Source organism: Tricharina praecox (genome assembly GCF_024521635.1).
Source record: "Tricharina praecox strain CBS 144465 chromosome Unknown BZA05scaffold_8, whole genome shotgun sequence".
NCBI classification, from domain to species: Eukaryota; Fungi; Ascomycota; class Pezizomycetes; order Pezizales; family Pyronemataceae; genus Tricharina; species Tricharina praecox.
Genome location: NW_026250410.1, coordinates 675,034 through 699,817, shown reverse-complemented (window position 1 = coordinate 699,817; position 24,784 = coordinate 675,034). Strand labels below are relative to the sequence as shown.

Here is a 24,784-nt window from a genome sequence, read left to right as displayed (position 1 = left end):
TAACTGGATTTTTGGGGGTTTCAATGGGCTTGTAAACCTAGCTCCTAGTGTTTTTTTTATTTTCTCTTCCATACATCGAACGATCGAATGGCTGCTGATGGGAAACCCTTCATTTTTTCTTTCTTACCCGTTACTTCTTCTTTCTTCTTTCTTCTTCTTTCTGCTTCTTGTAACTTTATTTGTAGTCCTGTGCTTGGTGATCCTTGTCTCTTCTGATGCTACGCGCGAGTTTGGGATTTTTTTTACGTGGATAAGTTTGGTTTTTTGTTGCTTAGGTAGTAGATTGTTCTCATCCCAGCTTGCTCTTGGTGCTTGCGAGAGAGGTGAACTTTGAAGGGTGGACTTTGATGGGTATGCAAATGCAAAATGCAAATGTTAATTCTATTGGATGGGTGGATGAGTGGATGGGCGAGTGAGATCTTGTGTACACACTACGAATGGTTTTCTTGACTACAAGCCGAATGGTCAAATATTGCTACTATGATCACAGAGGCCTACATGGTACCGTATGTACTCTTCGTCGAGAGCGTCGATGATACCTATCTTCCTGTGGAGCGGTCGTGGTTGGACGTGATGTCGGGTTGCCGATGTGGTGGGATTGGGATTGGAACTGTACTCTCTGGAAGGAGGACACAATATACATCCCCAGTTGGACTAGAACCGGTAAACCAACCACACCACACCCGACCTATGCAGCTACTTAGCACAAGTATTCCGCAAAATCGACCCCCACTATTCCTACCGCATCCAGCTCATCGAGTGACGTCCGATGAACTTCCACATGCCACAGGCCTCCAGAGTCAACCGGGGTCGCAATCCAAATCCGTACTCTACACAATGTCGTCACTGCCATTCTCGCAATGACGTCATGCACATTGCCGCGTCCACCTCGTCCACCTCGTCCACCTCGTCCACCTCGCCCCTTGAAGAGCACGCGAGCACCCACCCCGTTCTCCTGAATATTTACATTTCCACAACGCTTTAATTACTGCCTACTATCTCGAAATCCCGCGCCACACACGACACGATACTACACGACACTACACTAAAACCCCAAACACCACCACCACCACCACCACCACCAATACCCCAAGCCCCCCAAGCCCCGCAGCACTATGGGGTTCTGCTCCACCTTCCTCCTCGTCCTAATCACGATCCTATTCCCGCCTCTGGGCGTATTCTTCGTCGCCGGCTGCGGCGCCGACGTGCTGATCAACATCTGCCTCACGCTGCTGGGCTACGTTCGTCCCCCTTTCCCTTCCTTCTTCCCCCTTCCCCGCCAGGATTCTTCCCCGCAATGCTAACAATGCTAATAATAATGTATGAATGACAGCTGCCCGGCCACCTCCACGCCTTCTATGTGGAATACGTCTACTACGAGAGGAAACATGATCGTGCGGCGGGTGTGCTGCCTGTAAGGCGCGCGCCGGGGGTGTACTCTGAGAGGGTGCAGGGCGTTGGGACGAGTTATGGGACTGTGGGGCAGACTGGGGTTTAGGGGGGTTTAGGGGGGTTGGCGGGTGGTGGGGCGGGGGGGGGGAGGGGGGCGGTGGGATTGCTTGATTTCTTATGTGCGGTTAATGATGCGGTTGATGATGCGGTGAGCGGGCATGAATTTTAATTGGAGGTGGGGCTTTACTGGGACGCGGGCGGTGTGCTGAGATGGTTATTCGTGATCGAGATTCAGCCTTGTCGATAGTATCTCTTGTCAACGTAGTCGTGAGATCAAATCGGTGCATACTCGTCCGGAGAGGAGCTTGCCCACCTACTATACAAAGCTGCTCTTCATATGTATGTACATACCGTGCTTGGAAATATGCGTTCTTCGAAACTTTTCTGAAATTATTTCTTCTGCTATACTTACACGAACGTCTTGTCATCCTGTTGGGGGCATCATGGCCGTGCACTCGCGCTATGTTCGGTTGTGGTGATTGTGATTGGGGGGCGGTGGATGATGACCGCTGTGCACCCGCGATAGAGAGAGAGAAATTCGGTTTATTATCGCGTACGGGCCCTGTCTTGACTATAGCAACTCGCTGTACACCCGGGTATCCGTAGGTCCTCGGCGAAAGCACAAAGGCTCGAGTGAATACCCATGACCGCTCCAAGCCCGCAACAATGCGTTACAACATACATTTCCGACGTTCGGTATTGGCTTTGGGGGCTGTCTGTTCGTAAGTTCTTGTCCTTCGTGTAGATCCGCCGTTGTTCTAGAATGTGAGTTGGTGATACGGAATCTCCAGTCGAAGGCTGTTGTTCCGTTGTCACGTGGTGCTATTCGCTCGGATGCTGAACCTCCGGAATCCCGGGCGGCCGCCACTAGGTAGATGCGAGGCCGCCGCTGACTCCACAGAACGCCCCGAAGTACCATGACTAAGTACAGTTAGTAATGCGCCATTGTCCGAAGACGTCCTCCGGGCCGCATCGCCACGGAATCTCGGATTCCCCCTCGTCGTCAAAAGTGCTATTTGGGGGTTAGCCAGCTCAAGATACCTATATAGAGTAGATAAGCGTTCTTCGTTCGTTCGGACGGTCGAATCCTGGTACTCTAACAAGCATCCATCGGCTGCCGCGTGCTCCCAAGGGCCAACTACTCTACTCTAGTACCGAGCTCTAGAAATTCTTCAGATTTATCCATTGGAGGGTTTTTGTCGTGTGCATGCTGCGTGTCCCCCTTTCTCTAACACACTTCTTCTTCGCCTTCTTCTTCTTCTCCTGCAGTATTCTTTCTCTTCACCGCTGTCGTCTTTTGATTATTTCATTGGGAGCTCTGTCCAGCAAGCCACCGAAATGGGTCTCTTTAATATCCTGATACAGTACATTGCGCCGTGTTTGTAAGTTGTGCTCCGCTGGTGGTGGGTGGTCGGACGGGGGAGCGAGCGAGCTTGAGTGCTAATGGAGGGAACGGAACAGCCTCATCACCAGTCCGTTGACGAGCTATGGCGATCAAGTACGCACGCGCGCGCGCTCAATGCGAGCTTCACCCGGACCGGAACGCGATTGACTGACTGTCCGCCGGTGTAGATTCGGAATATCCACGTTACGCGCTCGTCGCGCGGGTTCTCGCTTGACGTCCGTCCCCTCCGCTCCCCCCGTCCCCGCCCGCACCTTGGCTGACCGGTCGCGCACTAGACACCGTTGATAATGCTCCTCGCCTCGATCCTGCGGTGTTTCTACTGGCTCGGGGCCGAATTCGAGACGTCGCTTTTGCTACAGAGTATCCTAATGATCTTTGTGCAACTAGCACTGCTCAAAGTGGCGCTGGACCACCGTCCAGCCGACAGCGCACACAACAGCCCATTCGCCGGGGGTGCTGCTACAAAGCGTCCCTATCGCTTCTGGCAGTGGCGCTCGCAGCGCCCCTACTGGGAGTTCCTGGGGTACTTTACGCTCACCACCACCGTGCTACAGCTGCTGTTTGGCCGCTCGAGCTTGTTTGTCGACGCCGTGGGGTACCTCGCGCTCGGCATCGAGGCGACACTCCCAATGCCCCAGGTCATCGCGAATCATCGCAGCAGGAGCTGTCAGGGCTTTCGTGTATCCGTTCTCGCCTCGTGGCTGCTCGGCGATGTCATGAAAATGGTCTACTTCTATAACGCTCAGCATGTCGGTCTGCAGTTCAAGGTCTGCGCTGTCATACAGATGATCATGGACTCGTATCTGGGCGTGCAGTTCTGGAGGTTTGGGAATGGGCCGAAGGTGGAGGAGAAGGGGAAGGGGGTGGAGATGGTGGGGTAGTAGGGAAAAGGAAGGGAAAGGGAGGGGGGCGTTTGCTTTTTTGGATGGGGATACACAAGGTGATGAGGGGTTTTTTTTTTGGTTTTCGGGTTTAGACGGGGGACTTCATGTATATTGACGATCGATGCACGCTTAATGGTACTAGTAGAGTAGATGGGAGATGGTTTTTGGACATCATAAACCGCAGGATCTACTCTATTGTAGTAGTAGATATAGAGGCACATAATTCGTTGAATCCAATTGCCATACAGCTGGATCCCATCACCGCCGTCCACTCTATTCACCGAAATGCCAACCAGCTATCGGACCGCTCTCGATGTCACTGATCATGTCTGAACCAGGCGGGGAAAAAAAGTCTCACTCAGGAGCAGGCTCGTGCCAACGCAGAAGAGCTGATCGACAGAGTGTTCCGGATCCCACGAGATAACTGGTGGGAATAGTTAACCCGCCAACGATGCCCTTTCCACTGCTCATAAAGCGTGCGATCTTGCAATTATCCGAATCAATTATCGGTTGCTGAGGCTTCAAGAGTTGGTCATACTTGTCTCCGCCGTCAGGCCGTCATTGTTCCCCGCGAATGCTGTGCTTTGACGCGGAGGGGTTAAATAGTACCTAATAGTATTACGGCATGACTTTACTACTCGTTGCTCGACGCGCCACATCGCGTCTTCCCACCACATCCCCGCTACCATCACTATCACTGTCACTATCGGTACTCCAGCTCCCACCCACGACCACGACCACCACGACCACCAATACCACAATCCACAACCCACCACTAGCAATGCCGCCCCAAAACAAGAAACGTCCGCTCTCGAGCCTGACCTCGCGTATCTCCCCTCCTCCCGTCGCCGCCGCCGCCGCCGCCTCCTCCTCCTCCAGTGTCACTGTGATCACAACGAGTACGAAGAAAGCTAAGATCAAATCGACAACGACCAGTACTATGCCCTTCCCTCCCGTGCCCAACCGGAAAAGCTAACGGCGCAAAGAAAGCGCCATGGTCAACTTCTTCAAGCCGGCCAGCCAGAAGACGCCCCCGCCGACCACCTGGCGTGTCGTCGGCGGGACGCTGCTGGTCGGGCGGTACCGTTCGCCCGGCGCCACGGAGGTGGCGGTGGAGCGGGGGAGAGAGGGGCCGCGGAAGGTCGCCGGATTTGATCTGGTATGTATGTTCTATACCCGCTGCTGCAGAAGGGGGAGGAAAAGATGCTAACATCAAATCCCAGGACGGCACACTAATCAGAACTCTCTCGGGCAGCGTCCACGCGCGGACCGCGAGTGACTGGACCTTCTGGTCACCACTGATCCCGGCGCGGCTTGCTGCACTATACCAGTCCGGCTACGACATAGCGATCTTCAGCAACCAAGCCGGTCTCAAAGCGCCACGGAAAGACACTGTGACGCTGCACAAATTCAAGCGCAAGGTCGCTGCGGTCCTGGCGGGGCTGGACCTGCCTATTGTCACGGTGTATGCCGCGACGGAGAAGGACGGGTATAGAAAGCCGGAGAAGGGGATGTGGGATGTGGTAGTAAAGGAGCTGCAGGGAGAGGTGGATATGAACGCCTCGTGGTTGGTTGGTGATGCCGCCGGCAGGAAGGGCGACTTTTCGGATTCGGATAGGAAGTGGGCACAGGGCGTGGGGATTGGGTTTTTTACGCCCGAGGAGTTCTTTTTGGGAAAGGAGAAGGACGAGAAAATTGCGGATGCGGGGGCGTCGAGTTGCGACGAGGACGAGGGCGAGGATGAGGATGAGGAACTTGCCGAAGAGGTAGACGAAAAAGTCGGCGGGAATGACGACGAAAAGAAAGAGGATGCTGCAGCTTCCGGCGGTGATAAATGACGCCCCTATCTCTGCCGCCCAGCGGGTATGTAAAATGCTACTTTCTGCCAACATCCAACCAAACTTTTACCTTGTTTTGACCACGCTCTCTTGGGTAACTAGTACCAATAATCTGGTGGAGAAAACCGAAAGATATATTCTGAACGAAACAACCCTAACACCATTTACACGAAGAAGAATCAAACGAACAGGACCACCCGCCACAAAAAACAACAAAACATCTCCCATCACCACCTCCTCCCCGAGCCCCATAGAGACCTGGCAGCACTCTATGCCGTCGGCGATCTCACGTTTGGTAACCCGCCCGCTCCCGACTCCGTACTCTCCCTTATACTCGTGTGGCCCTGGGTGCTCTCCCTCCTACTCGCGTGGCCCTGCGTAGCAGTACTATCCCTCCTCCCACCCAGCGTGACACTGCCGAGGCGTTCAATCAGATTACTCCCGATAGCGTCGACACCTCCGCGTGGCGCCAGTAAACTGGGTCCTTCCGGCGCCGTCTCCTGGACTCTAAACAGCCTTACGGCGGTACCGTTCCAGACGCCAACCGTACCGGTACCCTTCGACACGTGCCGCTCGCCCACAAAGATGAAGCCCCACAGCAGCGACTCGTACCAGCCCAGGGCTTGCGGACTCCACTCAAACATGTGCGTCTTGACGGGGATAGGCTCGACGCCGCGCAGCTCGGTCTTGCGGATGCGCTCCAGGAGCGGTGGGAGCGTGTTTTGCAGCGCGCTGTCGTTGGGTTTGGGCGCGAGGATGGAGCGGAGCTCGGGTTGCAGCTGCTGGATCACTGTGAGGATCGTGTGCAGCGGGAGGTGCGGGAGCCAACTCTCGATCTAGAACGGTTAGTTGCAAAGTCATTCCGTGGATGGGGAGGAACATACCCAAGCAGACGTCGGTACGAAGCCGTTGCCACCGAGTGTTGGTGTTGCGGCTCCCGAGACGTGGTTTGTAAGACTCGTGGTGCTTCCTTGGCGCTGGAATGCACCCTCCGGTAGCTTACCACGAGCTTTCTCCGACATGCCACGGAGCTGTAATGGGACTGCGTCCTCTGATTGCCCAGAAGTGGAAGCTGTTTCCGACATTGCCCTCGGTGATGCTACCATTGGAGATGTTGGAGATGTGGGAGATGTCGGTATAGATTCTTTTGCCTTTGCAGGTTTCGCTTCTTTTTTCCCTCCCTCCTCCTCGCCATCCTCCCCATCCTCGTCATCGTCGTCCGAATCCTCCCCAATCTCGAAGGCGTTAGGCGATGAAGGTGTCGCCGGCGTATCTGGAGCTCCTCCTCCTCCTCCTCTTTTGGGTCGTTGCATTTCCGACATGCTGAAGGAGACTTTAGGCGAGCCCTCGACGCCCTCACCCCGGTCCTTCTTGAGCCTGTTCTCGCGGTCCACCTCCTCCTGGCCCTGCTCCAGTGTGAAGTTTCGCAGAGCTTCAAAGCGCTTGCTTTGGCGGAGGATGGAGTAGATAAAGTGGGGGTTCGCTGCCATCGCAAGTCAGTCTTTGGTCAGATACGGCAATAACACTAAGACCTACCAGAGTACTGATGCTCGACGATTCCGTTCATCGACTCCAGCAACGAGTGCAATAGTGAGTGATTGTTCTCATTTGCGAGCAGGAATGTGGGCGCAGACATCGACGTGAACAGCTGTATTAGTTTGCTGCTCGCCGCTGATGACATATTTTGGACGTGAGGGGCAATGTTTGCAACGATGGCCAAGAGCGCGGGATACACTGCACTCAGTTTTCCTTTACTCGTAGTGATCAGGGTGTATATGGACTGCGGACATGGTCAATACACCGCGCGGGGGGAATGAAAGTTCCGGGGACGACCCACGATTATGAGATAATCCGCATAGCTGCCGCTGAAGGACGGTATCCGAACACTGGCAGGGAGGCTGTCCTGTCCCTCGAAGCGCTTGTTCAAGCTCTTGCCGAACTTATGCTCCGTTGACAGCGTTTGTAAGACAAAGACACACATGCGCACCACTCCCGATCGTGAAGGGTCCAGACGGTGCTCCAGTGCATAATACATGATCAAGACGACAAAGTCGTGGACTCGGTCCGTGTCGATTATGAAGCTCCGGAATCGCTTGTTACACTGTAGTGCCTCCCAGAATAGCATCATCATCTCCGGTGCCCATTTGAGCGATTTCTGGCTTCCGGGAAGGTACGATGTCGTTGCTTGTATCTGTTTCAACCATCAGCCCCCAAGCCACGCAGGATAATCTCATGGCACACATTCATACCGGCTGATTTAGGATTCTTGTCATTCCATCCACACAGAACTGAAAGTCCTGTGTTCTATGCAGTCGGCCCAAGTAGTGGCGGTAGTTGTTCTTCAAGACCGGACCAGGTGCTTCCGGAACGGGATACAGCAATAACACCAGGAGCAATTGTAAACTGTAGGTGACCAGCACTTGCCTTGGATCCGTGAAGACCACATGGTCGTATGGCACTCTCCAGCTCGCCGGGTTGTATTTCAGCGTGGTATTAAGCAGCGAACAAAGCATTGACAAGACCACCCTCTTATCCGGACAGGTAGCCATGTAAGTCAGCACCTTGACGCCCTTGATCGGCAGCACACTCGCCGGCATAAACATGGCTTTGCTAGTGATGGCCAGGAGCAGCCTCAGTATCTCGATCTTATTATTCTCGCCCTCGCGCGTAGTCCCCACCGGCGCATTGCACCCCACTCCGCTCTGCCAGATCGCATAGGTAACCCTCGACTTCCCCGCATTCCCGTTCGTCGCCGGGGGCAGCGTAAAGCCCTGATAGAACAGCAGGTCGATCAGGCAGTCGACCAGCTCCTCCATCAACGGTGGCGCATCCTCATACTCGCCCTCATCTTCCGTAACCGCGGCATCCGGCTCCGTAGTCTCATCGAACAGCACCTCGGCAGGAGGCGCCGCATACGCCTGCCTCGCACGGCGTCTCCTCGCTCCCCAAAAGAACTGGTTCTCCCAGGCATCCAGCTGCTCGCTCTCGTAGATAAACGGCATCAGCCGTGTCAGGATGCGGATACAGTTCAGCGCGTGTCGCTCGGGAGCCGAGTCATCCGGGAACGACGCATGGTGGCGCAGCGCAAGCAGCCGCGAGCTCAGCGCAAGAATGAGGGTTTCGAGGTTCTGGAGGTGGTTATCGCGCGCGCGCCGGATGTCCGCCGCGGAAAACAGCGTGAACACGTCGTCGACCGACTCGGGGAGCTCCCAGAACGAAAGCCAGTACGGGTCGTTCGCCGGAATGTCCTATCGGTCGGCCGGAGCAAGGTCAGAATTCCGCTACAGAGCTTCCGGAGAACGAAGGAACGGGAGGAATGGAGTTGCGGGATTGTACGGTTTCTTCCGAGAGTCGGAACACGCCTTTCTTGAATGACAGCTTGCTATCTCCGGCCCCCATTGCCGCGGTAGTTTGTCGGCGGTGATGTTCAAGCTTGTTGGGTTTTCGGTGCGAGCTTGGGGAAGCTCAGAGGTGTTGTGCAGTTGGATAAGGCGAGGCGATAGGTGGAAATGTGGGGGAATGTGGGGGATAATGAGGAGAGACGACGAGCCACGACGTTGGTGAGCTAGGATGAGACTTGGCGCTAAATAGAACGTGCGGCAAGTCATGCCTCGACGACTCCCGATAGGTAGAGTACAATACTTACACATCCCAATGGCTGCGTGCCTCCCTACCCGCGCCACGTTGCTACTCGGCCCACCCAGCATCTCCGTCACCGAGGTGGTGGGGGCTCGAACCTGTTTGGGCAACTAACTATTGGCCTACCTCACCCAGTATGGCATTGTAACTGCATATTGAAGTGGGGGAAGTCGGCTGTACGGACGGTGCCGATACCTACCGGTGGTGAAACGAGCAGGCCACATCCATTGTTCGTTGGTGGGGAGCTCTTACACGCATAAGCGATGTGGCGCAGTCGCTGCGCCGTCAATGATCGCCCCCATATCGCCCTTCCATCCGTATCATGTGAGTGTAACGGTCGCTTATGCATGTTGCTACCGCGCGACATGACGAGCGTGTCGGCTACGCTAGTGATGTGGTAACGAAGCTCGCGATGAGGACGTTATGTGCGCATGGACAATATTTACCGCTCTTCACCAAAACCCTGATGATTTAACGCACCAACTTTACGCGGCGTCTGACTTCATTTAGAGCGCAAGTACTGGGGCTAAATGGCCATTATTCAGCCACACTCCAGCCTCCGCCACAGAGGGACATCAGTCCTTGTCGTGGACGCTCATTTTTTCAGCTCGTTTCCCCCGAGCTGTTCGCCCGATTGTACATAGTTGGTATCATGATTCCGTGAAACAGCCGAGTAAAATTCTAAGTATGTACTCCCAAACGCCTTTGACCTGAGAAGCAAATCCTCCGATTATCTAACCATTTGCACGGAGATATCTCTGCAAGCTCTCTTCGTCCATCTTGCTGTCCTTATCGCCGCCGCGCTCCTTCAGCGCCTTCTCATATCTCTGCTTTAGTCCATCCTCATCCTCTTGATTCTCATCCATGGCATCGTCCTCATCTCGCTCCACCAGGCCTGTGCCCTCCTCCTCGTCGCTGCTCTCGATGTCGCTCATGACGTTGGGTTCTTCCTTCTCCTTCTTCTTTCCGACAGCGAGGTCTTTCATGAGTCTGTCCAGCTCCTTCTGCTTTCCCTTCAGCTTATCCTCGTCCCTCTTCGCCCGCGCCTTCTCCATCTCCGGTCTGTACTCCTTCTCGTACTCCTCAACCTTGCCATCCACCGCCTTCAAGAAGTCATCGATGCCCGCACCCGTCATCGCACTGACACTGACAATATCGAGGTGATTGTAGAACTCGTCGAGCATGAGCGACATCGAATTCAGCAGCGATCCCATGTAGCCACTGCCCCCGATCGCCTCCTCATCGCCGCGCTCCTCACTCGCCCTCAGCGCGGCCTGAAACGCCTCAAAATCCGTCATCCACTCCTTCGCGAACGCGGCATCATGCGCGTCCGTCTTATTAAAGACAAGTACCATTGGCAGCTTAGTCTTGTAGAGGATCGAGCAAGCGTAGAGCATATTCGCCATGAAAGTAGCGGGCTGTGCCGTGCGGGGCGTATCAATGATGTACGCAATGACGGTGGGGAAAGTCGACGCCAGTGCATCCGTGATGATAGCGCCAGAGGCGGACCAGACGAAGCACTCGATCTGCCCCGGGGTATCGACGAGGACGCGCGTGAGCGTCGCCGCGCGCTTCTCGAGGATCCCGATGACTTGGTCGATCTTGGTCGCGAAGAGGTTGAGCGACGTCATGATCCCGCCGTTCGGGCCTAGGTTGTACTGCGTCATCACCTCCCGGTAGTTCACAGAGTCCCGGATGTCGATGTGCCGGTCGAACGGCACGTTCTTCACCGCTGGGTCGAGGTTGATGATGTAGGGTGGCTCGGCGGCCGCGTGTAGGTGCGCGTTCAGGCGCTGCATGAAGGCCGTTTTGCCGGCACCTAAGGAGATGCGTGAGATGCGTGCACTTGGATGGACTCAATTGAGGGGGGAGAGAATGGTGCCGGACCTGCCATTCCAATGCAAACTACGGTCGCGGGCAGCTTGCCAGGCGGATCGGTGGGTGCGGTCGCCATGGTTGTGGTGTTTTGTCGGTGGTGATTGGTAAGTCAGATGCGGAAGAAGGTGGGATGTCGTAGGTGGGGGCAATGAGACTTCCGGGTTGCTGAGGGAAGCTCGCTACCCGGTCAAGCATCACACTACACACTAGGTAGCTTGATGTCAACGGGCTACGGTTCGCAGTGACTACGTAATATCTCCGTTGGGCCAAGCTACATACTAGTATGTAAGCCTTCGCCAATGCTTGATGTACGACTGGTGGATGTGGACGCCGTTGCTAAATGGTTCATGATTTTCAGCCACACAATGCCAGCCTCCAGACTAATGCTGTAGAGCACCAAATACTCGAGCTTCCTGCTTTGCCGCCTGGTTCCATAGCTACATAATTGACGCACTTGTAGCAGCCTAGCAGGTCGATGAGATCAAGACATTCCTCTTTTTATATGCAGCACAGCATCTATAACGGCAGCATTATTTGCTATGACCACTTTACTTGTTGTGGTTCCAACCGAGTGATAACCCGTGCAGTGTCAGCGAATATTTTATCAGGAGCTCACTATTCCAGTAAGCGAAATGCACAGAAAACCACCAAACCCATCAATTTCGCTAGTCAAAGATTTAGCCATATGTAACAATGCGTTGAGCGCCATTATACCGCCGCCTTCAACTTCTCGTCGACTTCCGATTTCTCCTCTCCCTCAGCGAAGCCATTTCCCCACCAACGGCCACCGAGCGGATCGAGCTTGTCAACTTCTGGAGCGCACAACAGGGCACAGTTAGCTACATCACTCGTCACCATCCTCGTCGCCGTCCTCCTCCTCGTCACCAGAGTCAGACCCGGACGTCGACTGACCAGAGTATTCCTTCTCGTCGCCAACCCAACGATGGAGCTTCTCCCTCACAAACTCCGCAAAATCCCACTCCTCCTTAACGAGCCTGTTCTCATCTTTATAGACGTAAGTCGCGCACTCCCTCTCCCCCATCTCCTCCATCCCCTCCTCCCCCTCCCCCCGCAGCAACCTAACCCTCACCACCTCGCGCCTATACTCGCCGCCTTCGAAAGCGTCGAGCCGCCACAGCTCCATGTCGGTGATTCCGGTTACATACGTGCCGCGCACGCACTTTCCGGGCTCTGCCACGATCCCCGGGTAGTCTGCGAAGCGCACTTGGTGCCGGCAGTAGTCGTGAAGGATCGCCGGGCGGATGTGGAGGCCCTGGCTCTGCCACGCTTCCGGCGTGGGAGTGCCGTAGAGGACTCGGCTGAGAACCTGGGAGGGGGTTAGTGGGGTGGTGGGATGAATTGGGCTGGGATGTGGTAAATGGGATGTGGTAAATGGACGTACCTTGAAGCTCATCAATGTGCCTGAACGTCGGCGAAATGTTAGCACGAGAGCTCAGCGGGTGGAGGAGGGGGGGAGGGTTGTTTCACCGTAGAAAAAACAGGCATGTCCCATCGTCGTCGTGGTAGTAGTAGTAGGGGTCGTCATTTCTGTTGCGTTGTGAGAAGATATGGTGCTCGTTGGTGAGTTCGATTGGAGAAGAAGATAGATGGATGGATGGGATGGGAGGGATTAGAGCGTGTGAGTACACAGTGGAGGTCCTGGAGAAGCAAGACTAGGGCTAATTATTTATACGTACTTGCGTCGCGGAGGGGTGTTGCCTATCATATCGTTCAAGTTTGAGCTGCGTTTGCACGAGGAACCATTGAAAATGTATGTGAATACGAATTGATACTAGTAGTACTCAACGTCAGGTTGCGATCGTGGAGCGACGGATGGCAACCAGCCTTGAGGTTTTCCGACGGCTACTTTTCTGTTTCTGCATGTAACCAGATAACCAGACAAGTACGAGAACCCGCGATACTGTGTACTCACACTGTGCACCATACGAAGGCCCGCATTCGAAGCGCGTTTCGAACTGACACATTTCCGAACGTGAAGCGCACCAAGTCTTGGGCGTTTAGGTACGCGGGCTTCGTCGACGCTACATTGGCGCCGGAATGATGCTGCTGGAAACTGTTTCTTCTTGCCACTCTGTTCGCAACAAAGAAAGGCAGATCTTCAAAATCTAGCAACTAACAGCTGAGCTTCAGCCGGTGCCCGCCAATGGAATGACTCGATGAGCTGCTGGTCAGGATGAGCGGATACTTGCACCGTTGCACGCTCGCCGGTTGAGCATCTGTAGAGTAATCTCCTTTGTCTCGGAACCGAAGGGATTGTTGACGATATGTAGAGTACTATCGAATACGCAGGCTGCAGGATTCAGCCGCAAACCCGAAGCGCTGCTGACCGAGTGTCCGACTATGTGCCCGATCGACCGCCCCGCCCCGCCACCCGCCTGGCGCTAGATAAGCCCGCACCCCACTCCGCAGCTACGCACTGCAAAGCTACTCCGCAGCTACTCCGCAGCTACAGCTACCATACAGCTACTCCGCAGCTACAGCTACCATACAGCTACAGCTGCAGCTGCAGCTGCGTATATACCCCGAACGATGCACATGTGCCATCGGATTCGTCTGAATGCCCGCCGCACATGTTGAGCAGTCAGATATGCTAACTGCCTACCTACTGTACCTGTATGTACGTGCTATGTGCTGTTTGCCTATGTACCTATGATACCCAGTGCCTGTGTACCTGTGTCTGTATGCACTGCCTAAGGATCTCAAGCGAGCGCCTGTCGCCCCCTCTGCGCATTTCGGACTATCGCCAGTCTCCACGTGTTCGCACTCCTACTGCTACCGTCATACTCCCCCATTCTCTGCTCCGATTCCCCGCCTCAAACTCCCCGCCCCGCTCCCCACTCCCCGCCTCAACTCCCCGCCCGCCCCATTCCCACCCGACGCGTGCCCTTATCCCCGCTTATCCCCTATCCCGCCTATCGTGTCGCCCTGTCACGTGAATCGAGCTATTCTTGCAATCGTGGGCGTCGCTCATCCTCGCTCCGCCGTGCAGATCGATCTCCTTTGTGTTTTGATGTGCTTCTCCTCGCCTCGCCTCGCCTGCCGTGCCCACCGCCCACCGCCCACCCACCCCCCCGCCCCCGGCGGTTCCCCAAGCAACCCAGCCCAAAAAAACAACTACCTTCCGCAACAAGGTCCAACCAACCTCACTCACTCTAGATATGCCACCAATTATTATCGCTCCCAACACCCAGCCATCCCAAGTATCACCCATACACTCGAAAACATACCCTCGCTCCCACAATCCTCAACTCACATCACTTCCACATCCCACCCACCCCACCCGAACACTTACCCATAACTGCCTGCCGATACTCCCTCGTCACAGAGAGTCAATCGTTTAAGGTTGCCAATCATCTCCCATCAGCCTTTCATCAAACATATTGTCAATCCCCTAGCTCGCATCCCGGATCCCCCCCGAGCCTCGTGAATCATCACCACCACCAACCAACGCGATCCAGCCACCTCCGATATGCCGGGCGCGGGCAGACCATTACCAACGTTCCCATGCATGTGCAAGGCCATCTACTCGTGGGGAGGAGAGGTAAGCCAGCGTTATTGTTGTTGTCGTTGTTTTTGTCGTCGTCGGGAACGCGAAGTGACGACGGCGCGGCGCGGCGCGGTGTGAGGTTCCAGCTGACAGAGTGCAGACCAAGCGCGATCTTGGCTTCGTGGAAGGCGACCTGATTGAATGTTTGAACGCGGGAGACGGACAATGGTGGATGGGGCGACTGCGGCGTAACAAGACGGTGGGCTTGTTCCCGTCGAATTACGTGGAGGTGCTCGAGAACTACCAGCGACCCGGGATCCACCCACCGAGACCGGCGTCGCGGAACGCCAGTCCTTCGCGTCTGGGGCCCGACGGCGATAGAGGGAGGGCGTCGAGGGCGGCGTCGCCGGCGCCGTCGACCCGCTCGAGGAGGGGGGCTTCGCCCGCGCACGATCGCCATGGTGGTGGTGGGGAGGGGGGGAGCTCCAGGTCGCGGACGGGAAGATCGCGCTCGCCAGCGCCACCGGACCACCACAACCAGCAACGGTCGATATCTCGCGCGGCGTCTCCGAGTGGCTACAATCGCGCCGCATCGCCCAATCCGTACAGTAGAGCTGCGTCGCCTAATCCTAATCCCTACAACAGGGCTGTTTCGCCCGCGCCGTCCTTCGGTGGCCGCGATAATATCCACAGGAGCGCTTCTCCTGCGCCATCGCATTACAGAGCCGTGTCACCCGCCCCGCCGAGAAACTACCAGCGCGCAGCATCGCCGAATCCACACGGGAGAGAAGATGCGTATCGAATGCCCCGCGCTACTTCGCCCGCACCGTCGCAGCATTACAGGGCCACTTCTCCCGCTCCGTCGCAGCATTACAGGTCCACATCGCCTGCACCGCCGAGGGACTACCAGCGCGCAGCATCGCCGAATCCGTATGGTAGGGGTGAGATGATGCATGATAGAGGCGACTCGCCCCCGCCAGCCCCACCGCCTCACAGAGTCAACCGGCGGGCCGCCTCACCACTGCCTCTGCCCACGCCCGACGGACGGCTTACCCCGATGGGTTCGAGAGCACCAACGCCAAACGGTCAGACGCCGAGTCCGCTGAGGAATGCCATGGAAGATGTGATGGAGAGTCTCGAGCATATGAGCTCTTACGACGATCGGCCTCGCACCCCGAATGCTCCCTGGTCCCCCGAATCCTTCGGAGAGATCTACGCGGGAAGTCCCACGAAGCGGCACATTCGACCCGAGACATCACTGGGAATCGCTGGACGGAATGAATACGAGGATGATGAGGACGAGAATGGCATCCCCATGTATCCCACCGAGCCTCCCATGCCGATCGGCTATGCGGAGCGGATGGAAGACCGTCTGCGGAGATTCCAAGAGCAACCAAGGCGTGACTCCGAAGTCGACATACCCCCGCCAACTCCGGCAAAGTTCTCGAGCTACAGCGAGCGACCGAGGACCGGCGATCCCACGCTTAAGGCCCGTAATCCCGCTTTCGATCTTCGCTATGCTTCGAGAAGTGCCAGCCCGGCAAAGATGGTTCGCCCGAGACCGTTGGCTAGAGTCGAGACCCTTTCGTCGAATTCAACCTCCAATCACTCGTCCGCTACAAACAGCACGAATTCAACGGCTCTGACAAGTGCGAGTATCATGAGCGGCATGAGTGCCGGCGGGTTCTCGGCCACTAGTGCTGGTAGTCTGGCAAGGCGGAAATACAAATCCATCAGCACCATCGAGGACCCAGGACGTAATTCGCCCAGACCGGTGAGCACTTACGGCACTCGAGCAGAAACGCCATCGGGCTACATGGCCTCCGGGTCGGGTTCGGGATCTGGGTCCGGAACGGGGACGTTTGGTCGCAAGCGTGGTCAAACGTGGGGCACGACCGTCAGTACTCCGGCCGATGGTGTTTTTGGTGGACTCGTTCCGCCGAAACCCAAGAAGGCAAACTTTTTCAAGAAGATCCTCAACAGTGCGAAGACCAGCGCGGCGTCCATAAGGGGTGTCGATGAGATCCCGGTGCAGTCGAGGGCTATGCAGTCGCACGGACAGGACTGGGTGCAGGTCCGACGAGACGTCAATCGCTCGAATACGCTGTCTAGGAATGAGCGGATAGAACGGCAGGAGAAGCAGCAAATGATGGATCAACCGGTCCTGAGACCGGTGGATGCGTTGGACGAGGACGTGGATGGCGACGAGGCGGCCGATGGTGGCATCGTCACTAATCCGCAGGACTTTGAGACCACCAGCCTGGCTCTGGTCGATAAGGCTGCCAGGTTCATCACCAGTTTGCCGCCGTTCACCACACCAGAGAGTCTTGCCACCCACCAGGTCTGTCGGCCGTACCGCAGCGACGTCCAGCGGTTGCGCGCTATATACACTTGGATCACGGAAAGGATCGCTTGGGAGCACCCGAGCGGACCGATGGACGGCGAGTACGGACCACATTCTATCGATGCGCGGAGAGTGCTGGCACAGAGACGTGGGTCGCCCGAAGAGGTCGCGGCTGTGGTGCAGGGGATGTGCGCAGCAGTCGGAATCCACTGCGACATCGTCCGGGGTTTCCTCAAGGCTCCGGGTGAGGCTGTTGAAATCGAGACCTGTCCCCGCGCAAATCATTGGTGGAACGCGGTGGTTGTGGATGGCGAGTGGCGGTTCATGGATTGTTCGCTTGCGTCTCCAACCCACCCTCGGCGTTACATGTATTCGCAGGCACCGGTCAACCAGGCGGAGTTCTTCTACTTCCTGACAAGACCGAGTGAGTTTGTGTGGACACACATTCCGCTCACGATGGAGGAGCAGCACCTGGTCCCGCCACTGCCGCTACCAATACTGATGGCGTTGCCGTGTGCCTGCCCGCCGTTCTTCAGACATGGCCTGCAGCTGATCAACTACGACACCAGTCTGATCAGGATGGAGAACCTGGAGGTGGTGCAGATCGAGTTCAGCGTGCCGCCGGATGTTGAGTGCGTGGCGGAGGTGGAGGCAAACGGGTTTGCGATCGACCAGGACGGCGACGTGTTCGAGACCGGCGAGGTGGTCAAGAAGCGCGCGCTGGCTCAGCCGTTCTGGGAAAATGGCGTCAAGACGTATCGCGTCAAGGCGGTGCTGCCGGGTGATGAGGGCCAGGGCGTCTTGAAGATCTATGCTGGCCCTCGTGGCTTGATGGTATGTGGACCCGTACTTCCATGTTTACAACGCTAATGATTGTGTAGCACTCCATCACTAGCAATCCCCATCCGCTGGCTTTCGCCCTGCCCATCTACCACCACGGCGAGAACCCTCCGTACGACTTTTACATCCGCCACCCGACGCCGCACGCGCAGCGCCACGACCTCTATGTGTCGCAGCCGCAGTGCGCCAAGCTGGCAGTCAACAATACGTTCGTGTTTGCGGTGCGGCAGAGTCCCAGCGACGGGTCGTCGATGTCGCCAGTGCTGCAGAACGGGATCCTGCCCGCCAAACCGGCAAAGCTCGGGATCCAGACGCCGAGCGGAAAGATCCTCAGGCTCATGAAGAAGGCGGATACCCCCGGCTCGTCGGATGGCATGGTCTGGGAAACTATCATCAAGTGCGGGGAACGAGGACCCTGGAGAGCTCTTGTCCTCGCCGATAGGAGCGCCCGCTGGTGTGTCTATGGCGAGTGGAATGTGGTGTAGCTGGAGCGTGACACGTGATGAGATATATGCCCCTCCCCTCCCCCCTCTCACGGTCGGTGATGTTTTTTTACATTTCTTACATTTCTTACATTTCTTACGTTTGGTGTCTGGGTTTAGGTTGGCGACAATTCTTTCTTTCTTTCTTTCTTTCTTTCTTTCTTCTTTCTTTCTTTCTTCTTTCTTTCTTCCACTTCACTTCTTTTTAACGGTACTGCGTTGTAATTAATACCACACTCCTCGTCTCGTCTTTGCTTGCTTTGGTCTGGTTTGAGCGACATCTTATCTATCTTGTATTGAGTTGCAGACATACATATCATATATATATTGTACGTAGCATGCATGGGTTTTGGCGCTGTTTTCTTCTTTCTTTCCGAGTCTTTGTTCTGGGTCTGGGTCTGAGGTTGGGTCTGGGTCTGGGGGCCTGGGTCTGAGTTTGAGGCTGGGTCTCAGTCTTTGTTCTGCTTCTTATACTATATATACCCTTCTCTTATCACCAAGTGTGGCACTGTGTCTGTCTGTCTGACTGGGGAGGCTTGGAGGCTTGGAGAGGTTTGGAGATGTTTGGAGTGAGCGAATTGAGCGAATTGAGTTGTGCTTTTGCTGTTGCTGTTGCTGTTGCCGTTGCTGTTGCTACTGCCGTTTCGTCTGTATATTTTTCTGAATGGACCGAGTGAGGTGGGGTTGAAGTTGGAATATGTGGATCATCGAGTTCTGCATGCGAGTGATGACTTTGTGCTTCGAAACTGCGATTGAGACGCGATGAACGAACCCTAGTTAGCATAGTGCACCACCCCGCAAGCAACCCCACCAAGCACATCCATCCATCTCCGTCTGGCGAGTACGCGGGGTACCACCCACCACGACACTTCATAGACCATCACCCAGCTCGTCATGTCCCTTCCCAACAAGCTGACCGGCAAGCCCGCCGAGATCGGGGCGTTCCTGGACCGCTTCGATGTGGGCATTCCCCAGCTAACGTGTGTAGTATGCAGATAGCTAACGAGCGACCGCGCTGTGCAGGTGTTCCTCTTCGACTGCGACGGCGTGCTCTGGCGCGGCGACAAGCTGCTCCCGCAAACGGTGGAGACGCTGGATATGTTGCGGTCTAAGGGTGCTTCCTCTTTGCTTCACCCCGCGCGTGCACCTCGGACTGACGACTTCCGGAGGGGCGCACAGGCAAGCAGATCATCTTCGTCACCAACAACAGCACGAAGTCGCGCGCGGCATACATTTCCAAGTTCACGTCGTTCGGTATCCCCGCCGCCGTGGACGAGATATTCGGCAGCGCGTATTCCGCGGCGATCTACATCTCTCGCGTATTGTGTTTGCCGAAGGACAAGCGGGTGTACGTGATCGGCGAGGTCGGGATCGAGGAGGAGCTCGAGTCCGAGGGCGTGCAATTCTTTGGCGGGACTGATCCCGACGAGGATCGCAGGGTTTCGGCAGAGGATCATACGGCCTTCGGCCCGGATGACAGTGTCGGCGTCGTCCTGGTCGGACTAGATCATGGGGTTAATTATAGGAAGATTGCGAGGGCGTATCACTTCCTGCAGAACCCGGACACGAGGTTTCTCGCCACGAATATCGATAGCACTTTTCCGACGCCGGGCGGGCTGTTTCCTGGCGCTGGGACCATGAGCGCCCCGCTTAGCTTTATGCTCGGGGGGAGGCAACCGCTAAGTCTCGGCAAGCCGAGTCAGGCGATGATGGATGCTATTGAGGGGAGGTTTAGGTTCGATAGGAAGCGCGCGTGCATGGTGGGCGATAGGATCAATACCGATATCAAGTTTGGCGTTGAGGGTGGGCTGGGTGGTACCCTCGGCGTGCTCACGGGTGTGTGTAAGGAGCAGGAGTTTTTAGATGGCTTGGATGGGGTTAGGCCTGAGGCGTATGTTGACAGTCTGTGCGATTTGCTGAGTTAGATGGTGGTAAGATAGACGCATATATCACGGTACTCGATAGATGTGGACAATAGAATTTGCATTTAGTACGGTCAGATGCTCTACATATCAAAACTGACTGGCCTCACTTCGGTGTAGGCGGGCGCGGAGGAGGGTTGTCGGGTGGATAGGGGAAATAGGGACCCGGAGAAGTGTTGGTATCCATAGTTTCTGCAGGCAAGATCGATGTTGTGGTGAAATATGAGGTGTTGGTAGCCATGATTTGTGCAGGTACGATTGATGTTGTGAAGTGTTCGGTGAGTATTCGCAGCGAGGCACAGGCGGGGTATTTATACACCCCTCGGAGTTGATCTCGAGTTGATCGAGTCGATCGAGTCGCACCATCATAATAGAAAATCCGCCCACCTACTCCCCCCAAACCACGACCGTCCCATCCGCGCCTCCAGTGATCATCTGCCTCCTCCCCGTGCCAGGCGCCCACTCAACACTGGACACGACCTTTCCACCATGACACTGCAGTCTTTGCACAACCCTTCCCTCTACCAGATCCCACACCCACAGCTCCCCACTCTCACTCCCACAGACAACAAACTCCTCATCCTGCGCGAAGGCACACCTGACCCTGAGCGCCTCATTCTTATGTCCCTTATAACGCATCAACAACCCCCCATTCGTTCGATCCATCAAGCGCACGCTACCATCCAGCGCGGCGACCAGCAGCGCCTTTCCATCCCTACTGACACGCAGACTCGTAACCGGCGCCGGCGAGATCACATCAACCACACACCGCGCCATGCGCACATCATACGCCCTGACTCTTCCGTCGACGCTCGACGCAACTACCTCCGCACCCCCAACCACAACATCCGTCACCGCGTCCTTCGCGTCGTCCAGGCTCTGCACCGGCCGGCGGTCGCGCGACCGCACATCCCACAGCTTTACTGTCGCATCATAACTCCCACTCGCTAACAACCCTCCATCCCCCGTAGCAGAAAACGCAACGGCATTAACCCGCGCCCAATGCCCCTCGAGCCGGCGCAGGGTGGTGGCGGTCGCCACGTCCCACAGGAAGACGAGCTTGTCGCCGCCGGCGGAGGCGAAGAGCGCGTTGTCAGGGGAGCAGGTGAGCGAGAGGACTTCGTAGCCGTGGCCCGCGTACGTTTGTATCTTCGTGGAGGTCGATGGGTTCCATAGGTGGATCTTCCGGTCGCTGCCGCCTGAGAGGCAGTAGGTCCCGGTGAGGGAGGAGTAGGTTACGCAGTGGACGGCGCCTAAGGGGGAGGGGGTTAGTAAGGTGGGGGGAGGACGGGGGGGGAGGGAGGGATGGAGGGAGGGGAGGGGACAAACCGACGTGGCCGGTTAGGACGGTGGTTTGGCGGCGGGTGGTGAATACCATGGTAGCAGTGACGGTGACGGTGGCGGTAGTAATAAGGGCATGGTTTGGTGGAGCTGAGAGACGTGTTTACGTGGTGCGGTTTAGAGTTGCGGTACTCTAGTTACTCTACACGCGCGCCGGCTACTCACACGTGCAGCTTACACGGATGGTCGAGCAGCATCACTTCAAAGCGTACTCTACACACAGCACAGCACAGCTAACGCAAGACGACATAACACAAACACACACATCACTATTATTTGTAAAACGAAAAAGAGACGGAGAATGAGAAATAATAGGGCAGTCCAAGCAAACGTCAAAGCGGATGAGGAGGCATAGGATAAAAAAAACAGCTCGAATGAACGGATATAGGTAGAGAGAAAAAAGCGAAGAAAAGAACAAGCCGAGGAGACAACTACAAAGTAATGTAGAGAAGAAGCGGACAAAAGAAACAGCAGAAACAGCAAATGCGAACGCCTTTGCTCGGTAACGACTTGCCTAACACAGGCCCCTTGGTATCACCACCACCAATCCCCGTCCCCTCCACCGCCCGAGCCGGAAGAATTGCATATAGCTCCAATAAGTTTTGATTCCTTTGCTCTGCTTCCGGAAACAAAGCTTCCCCCACATCCTCATTACTACCCCCGTCCCCACAACGGTCCATTATCGTCATACTTAACGTCTGCCATGGCTTCGCTGGACGCTTCCCTGCATCGACTCCAACTCCAACTCGAGCTGCTTGATGCTGTAGAATGAAACCCAACATTAGCCTCACCCCCACGAAGCAATCAGACAGGTATACATACGCAGCGTGAGTGTTCTCCAAGTCCTTGTTGAGACGGTCCCTCTCGGAGATGAGCTTCTGCTCCCACTGCCTGAACCTAGCCTCCTCCTTCTTGACCTGCTCGGTGAACCGCTTCCTCAAGTTCTCCTCCTCCTCCTTGAATTTAGGGTTGTCGAGCTTCCTGGGACGGGCCTCGCCAAACTTGCGGGTCTCCATCTGCTGCGCGCGGTAGGCCTCGTAGTGCTGCTCTTCGGTGGTGTGGATCAGGTCCAACATGTGCGTGCGGATCAGGATGCTGCGGAGCTTCTTGAAGTCGCAGTGGTCCTCGTTCTCGACCTCGGCGACTCCCCAGGAGTACTGTCGGCCCTTGACGACACGTCCGTCCGAGGTCTTGACGTCCTTCTCGCTACCGATGACGGCAAACGGCATGGCAGCCTATAGATCTTCGTTAGGTGGTGTGCAATACACATGGAGCGAAGATGAATTGCGTACCATCAAGCTGCGGGCGTGCTGAGCAGCAGCCTCGTCGTCCTCTTCAACAGGGGGCTGGTAGATCTTGATACCCTGAGCCTCAATGACCGCACGAACCTAGACAATAGCCATCAGCACCCAGTCCGCAAGATCCCATCAACATGAAATATCTCACCCTCTTCTTGAACAGAGCCAAGTCATTGGGCGACAAGGTATCGGCCTTCGCAACGACAGGGATCAAGTTGACACGGGTGGACAGCCTCTTCATGACTTCGATGTCGAGGGGCTTAAGGGTGTGTCCTGTGGGCCGGATGAAGTAAAGACAGGCGTGGACACGGAGGTCGATCTTGTCGCTGCGGCGCGGCTGCTGCTCCTGAAGCATATACGACTCGTGCTGGTCGTCAATGAACTCGACGATGGGCATCCATGAGTCGCGGTTGTTAACGTAGTCTCCGAAGCCGGGAGTGTCGATGACCGTCAGGCGAACTGCAACAAGCAGAGGTCAATCTCAATTCGTTTTTCCTACGTGAGGTCCGTGTAGGGAGAAGCAAAGCTCAATGACGTACCTTTAAAGAACTTCTCCTCGAGCTCGGCCTTGGTGATGGCAATCTCGACCTAAAATTCCAACACGTTCCAGTCAGGGTCCTGCACCACGCAGCGGGGATCGAGACGCGTCGCGCGATTTACCGTCTTGTCCATCTGTTTCTTGTGACGGAGGCGATGCTCGGCATAGTTCTTGATGGTTGTGCTAAAGAGGGTGTTGATGAAAGTCGTCTTTCCCAGACCACTCTCACCAACTACCATAATCGTGAAAGCGGCACCTCTAAGCAAGCAAGCAGTCAGCATATGCACAACGCAAACAAGCGAGCAAGCAAGCAGCAGCAGCAGCAACACACCTCTTCGCAACGATCTTGTGCCGTTGGTTGGGGAGGTTGGCGATGCCGATGAGCTTGTCGACGTGTGCGGAAACCATCTTGAAGGCAGTTGTTTTGTTTGTTGGAGGTGCAAGCAAGCAAAGAGGAAGATGACGATCGAGGTCTGTTGACTTTCGCCGGGAACGAGACGAAGATTGATGCGATGTGAAGGAGGAGGTTGCTTCTGCTGACAGACAACCTTTCTTGGTGGAGGTGGTGGAGGTGGAGGTGTTGGTGGTAGTGGGTGGTGGTAGGGGGGGAAGCGTGGGGATGGGCGGGCTTTCGAAGCTGGTGTTCGGTCGTTAAAGGGGGTGGGAGATGTTCGCTACACTGCTACTTTCCTCCTCTCGCTCACTCAATTCAATTCGAGAGAAGAGAGACCAACGAAGCCCGACCCCTGATCGAACCTGCGCCAAGAGTCACTGCAGCCAATTCGACCGAATGCAGGCGGTGTAGCGAATTGATTGGGGGATAGCGGGTGGCAGCGTGAAATTAGCTGGGGCCAACTAAATGAGTAGGAAAAGAGATAGGGAGAGTGAGAGGAAGTGAGAGACGTCACGTGACCAAGGTCTGGCTTATGTAAGTATCTTGACCACACGCCCTACACGTGATCACGAGATGAAGACGATGATTCGATTTTCAGCGTATCCCCCCGATGACCGCAAGATGAATGGGGATTACGTGGAGACCGCAAAACGCCGGAGGTGTGCACATATAAATGCACCAGATCGAACGCGCACGCCACAGCACGACATACTGGTATATAGCCATGTACAACATGTCGACATCTAGATTCTACAAACGCAAATGGCACGCGATCACCGCCACATCGCCATCTTGGAGCGAAAGGAAAGGAATTGCCGCCGGAGAAGAGATGGGCCATATTAGCATCGGCTGACAGGAACGAGAAGATGGTGCCTCCGGACTTTTCTGGGCGTGCGTGATCAGCACCTCGGGGAGTGAATGCATCGGACTGGACACGAATTGTACGTATACCGCGGTGGATAATTGTGGAGCGGAGTGAATCTGACGTATGGAGTGGCGATTGTGAGGTTGGAAAATGAAC

At 55.7% G+C, this 24,784-nt stretch overlaps 10 protein-coding genes across 10 annotated transcripts; 5 read left to right on the top strand and 5 right to left on the bottom strand.

Annotated features, from left to right (window-relative positions):
* Positions 1–881: 881 nt before the first annotated feature.
* BZA05DRAFT_393833 (plasma membrane proteolipid 3) lies at positions 882–1,521 on the top strand. Its single transcript, XM_051483269.1, has 2 exons — positions 882–1,241; positions 1,334–1,521. Exons 1-2 carry the CDS (start codon positions 1,116–1,118, stop codon positions 1,496–1,498), a joined length of 291 nt encoding a protein of 96 aa, XP_051340814.1. The 5' UTR covers positions 882–1,115; the 3' UTR covers positions 1,499–1,521.
* Positions 1,522–2,609: 1,088 nt separating this feature from the next.
* BZA05DRAFT_262558 (uncharacterized protein) lies at positions 2,610–4,052 on the top strand. Its single transcript, XM_051480143.1, has 4 exons — positions 2,610–2,834; positions 2,914–2,950; positions 3,025–3,072; positions 3,133–4,052. The coding sequence occupies exons 1-4, from the start codon at positions 2,791–2,793 to the stop codon at positions 3,736–3,738; spliced, it is 735 nt and encodes a 244-aa protein (XP_051340813.1). The 5' UTR covers positions 2,610–2,790; the 3' UTR covers positions 3,739–4,052.
* A 470-nt stretch (positions 4,053–4,522) lies between these two features.
* On the top strand, positions 4,523–5,579 carry BZA05DRAFT_417643 (polynucleotide kinase 3 phosphatase-domain-containing protein; the record flags this gene model as incomplete). The annotated part of the gene is made up of 3 exons (XM_051485470.1): positions 4,523–4,676; positions 4,728–4,900; positions 4,965–5,579. The coding sequence occupies 3 exons, from the start codon at positions 4,523–4,525 to the stop codon at positions 5,577–5,579; spliced, it is 942 nt and encodes a 313-aa protein (XP_051340812.1).
* Positions 5,580–5,668: 89 nt separating this feature from the next.
* BZA05DRAFT_262574 (high-temperature-induced dauer-formation protein-domain-containing protein) lies at positions 5,669–9,161 on the bottom strand. The gene is made up of 6 exons (XM_051480144.1): positions 8,916–9,161; positions 7,829–8,827; positions 7,417–7,770; positions 7,116–7,359; positions 6,464–7,062; positions 5,669–6,415 (listed from the first exon to the last, which is right to left on the bottom strand). Exons 1-6 carry the CDS (start codon positions 8,976–8,978, stop codon positions 5,849–5,851), a joined length of 2,826 nt encoding a protein of 941 aa, XP_051340811.1. The 5' UTR covers positions 8,979–9,161; the 3' UTR covers positions 5,669–5,848.
* Positions 9,162–9,876: 715 nt separating this feature from the next.
* BZA05DRAFT_393826 (uncharacterized protein) lies at positions 9,877–11,274 on the bottom strand. Its single transcript, XM_051483268.1, has 2 exons — positions 11,106–11,274; positions 9,877–11,037 (listed from the first exon to the last, which is right to left on the bottom strand). The coding sequence occupies exons 1-2, from the start codon at positions 11,170–11,172 to the stop codon at positions 9,953–9,955; spliced, it is 1,152 nt and encodes a 383-aa protein (XP_051340810.1). The 5' UTR covers positions 11,173–11,274; the 3' UTR covers positions 9,877–9,952.
* A 364-nt stretch (positions 11,275–11,638) lies between these two features.
* On the bottom strand, positions 11,639–13,052 carry BZA05DRAFT_393824 (AIG2-like family-domain-containing protein). Its single transcript, XM_051483267.1, has 4 exons — positions 12,942–13,052; positions 12,585–12,888; positions 12,499–12,518; positions 11,639–12,423 (listed from the first exon to the last, which is right to left on the bottom strand). Exons 2-4 carry the CDS (start codon positions 12,640–12,642, stop codon positions 11,941–11,943), a joined length of 561 nt encoding a protein of 186 aa, XP_051340809.1. The 5' UTR covers positions 12,643–12,888; positions 12,942–13,052; the 3' UTR covers positions 11,639–11,940.
* Positions 13,053–14,384: 1,332 nt separating this feature from the next.
* On the top strand, positions 14,385–18,434 carry BZA05DRAFT_371568 (uncharacterized protein). Its single transcript, XM_051481683.1, has 3 exons — positions 14,385–14,658; positions 14,765–17,782; positions 17,830–18,434. The coding sequence occupies exons 1-3, from the start codon at positions 14,587–14,589 to the stop codon at positions 18,271–18,273; spliced, it is 3,534 nt and encodes a 1,177-aa protein (XP_051340808.1). The 5' UTR covers positions 14,385–14,586; the 3' UTR covers positions 18,274–18,434.
* Positions 18,435–18,866: 432 nt separating this feature from the next.
* BZA05DRAFT_351446 (HAD-like domain-containing protein) lies at positions 18,867–20,251 on the top strand. The gene is made up of 3 exons (XM_051481293.1): positions 18,867–19,230; positions 19,294–19,384; positions 19,450–20,251. The coding sequence occupies exons 1-3, from the start codon at positions 19,165–19,167 to the stop codon at positions 20,193–20,195; spliced, it is 903 nt and encodes a 300-aa protein (XP_051340807.1). The 5' UTR covers positions 18,867–19,164; the 3' UTR covers positions 20,196–20,251.
* A 136-nt stretch (positions 20,252–20,387) lies between these two features.
* Positions 20,388–21,903, bottom strand: BZA05DRAFT_262445 (WD40-repeat-containing domain protein). Its single transcript, XM_051480142.1, has 2 exons — positions 21,522–21,903; positions 20,388–21,445 (listed from the first exon to the last, which is right to left on the bottom strand). Exons 1-2 carry the CDS (start codon positions 21,568–21,570, stop codon positions 20,580–20,582), a joined length of 915 nt encoding a protein of 304 aa, XP_051340806.1. The 5' UTR covers positions 21,571–21,903; the 3' UTR covers positions 20,388–20,579.
* A 321-nt stretch (positions 21,904–22,224) lies between these two features.
* Positions 22,225–23,777, bottom strand: BZA05DRAFT_335323 (Septin-domain-containing protein; the record flags this gene model as incomplete). The annotated part of the gene is made up of 7 exons (XM_051480760.1): positions 22,225–22,294; positions 22,356–22,768; positions 22,826–22,921; positions 22,980–23,290; positions 23,371–23,419; positions 23,492–23,627; positions 23,701–23,777. 7 exons carry the CDS (start codon positions 23,775–23,777, stop codon positions 22,225–22,227), a joined length of 1,152 nt encoding a protein of 383 aa, XP_051340805.1.
* Positions 23,778–24,784: the final 1,007 nt, after the last annotated feature.

Excerpts from the sequence above, each read along its gene's own strand:
- BZA05DRAFT_351446 (XM_051481293.1), top strand. The coding sequence starts at position 19,165 with ATGTCCCTTCCCAACAAGCTGACCGGCAAGCCCGCCGAGATCGGGGCG. Across the intron at positions 19,231-19,293 it reads CGTTCCTGGACCGCTTCGAT|GTGTTCCTCTTCGACTGCGA; the intron begins GTGGGCATTCCC and ends CGCGCTGTGCAG. Across the intron at positions 19,385-19,449 it reads GGATATGTTGCGGTCTAAGG|GCAAGCAGATCATCTTCGTC; the intron begins GTGCTTCCTCTT and ends AGGGGCGCACAG.
- BZA05DRAFT_262574 (XM_051480144.1), bottom strand. The coding sequence starts at position 8,978 with ATGGGGGCCGGAGATAGCAAGCTGTCATTCAAGAAAGGCGTGTTCCGA. Across the intron at positions 8,828-8,915 it reads TCCGACTCTCGGAAGAAACC|GACATTCCGGCGAACGACCC; the intron begins GTACAATCCCGC and ends GCCGACCGATAG. Across the intron at positions 6,416-6,463 it reads TCGTACCGACGTCTGCTTGG|ATCGAGAGTTGGCTCCCGCA; the intron begins GTATGTTCCTCC and ends TAACCGTTCTAG.
- BZA05DRAFT_393833 (XM_051483269.1), top strand. The coding sequence starts at position 1,116 with ATGGGGTTCTGCTCCACCTTCCTCCTCGTCCTAATCACGATCCTATTC. Across the intron at positions 1,242-1,333 it reads GCCTCACGCTGCTGGGCTAC|CTGCCCGGCCACCTCCACGC; the intron begins GTTCGTCCCCCT and ends TATGAATGACAG.
- BZA05DRAFT_393826 (XM_051483268.1), bottom strand. The coding sequence starts at position 11,172 with ATGGCGACCGCACCCACCGATCCGCCTGGCAAGCTGCCCGCGACCGTA. Across the intron at positions 11,038-11,105 it reads AGTTTGCATTGGAATGGCAG|GTGCCGGCAAAACGGCCTTC; the intron begins GTCCGGCACCAT and ends GCATCTCCTTAG.
- BZA05DRAFT_371568 (XM_051481683.1), top strand. The coding sequence starts at position 14,587 with ATGCCGGGCGCGGGCAGACCATTACCAACGTTCCCATGCATGTGCAAG. Across the intron at positions 14,659-14,764 it reads TCTACTCGTGGGGAGGAGAG|ACCAAGCGCGATCTTGGCTT; the intron begins GTAAGCCAGCGT and ends GACAGAGTGCAG. Across the intron at positions 17,783-17,829 it reads CTGGCCCTCGTGGCTTGATG|CACTCCATCACTAGCAATCC; the intron begins GTATGTGGACCC and ends ATGATTGTGTAG.
- BZA05DRAFT_262558 (XM_051480143.1), top strand. The coding sequence starts at position 2,791 with ATGGGTCTCTTTAATATCCTGATACAGTACATTGCGCCGTGTTT. Across the intron at positions 2,951-3,024 it reads TGACGAGCTATGGCGATCAA|ATTCGGAATATCCACGTTAC; the intron begins GTACGCACGCGC and ends CCGCCGGTGTAG. Across the intron at positions 3,073-3,132 it reads CGCGCGGGTTCTCGCTTGAC|ACACCGTTGATAATGCTCCT; the intron begins GTCCGTCCCCTC and ends GTCGCGCACTAG.
- BZA05DRAFT_393824 (XM_051483267.1), bottom strand. The coding sequence starts at position 12,642 with ATGACGACCCCTACTACTACTACCACGACGACGATGGGACATGCCTGT. Across the intron at positions 12,519-12,584 it reads ACATGCCTGTTTTTTCTACG|GCACATTGATGAGCTTCAAG; the intron begins GTGAAACAACCC and ends GCCGACGTTCAG. Across the intron at positions 12,424-12,498 it reads GCACATTGATGAGCTTCAAG|GTTCTCAGCCGAGTCCTCTA; the intron begins GTACGTCCATTT and ends ACCCCCTCCCAG.
- BZA05DRAFT_262445 (XM_051480142.1), bottom strand. The coding sequence starts at position 21,570 with ATGGTATTCACCACCCGCCGCCAAACCACCGTCCTAACCGGCCACGTC. Across the intron at positions 21,446-21,521 it reads CGTCCTAACCGGCCACGTCG|GCGCCGTCCACTGCGTAACC; the intron begins GTTTGTCCCCTC and ends CCTCCCCCTTAG.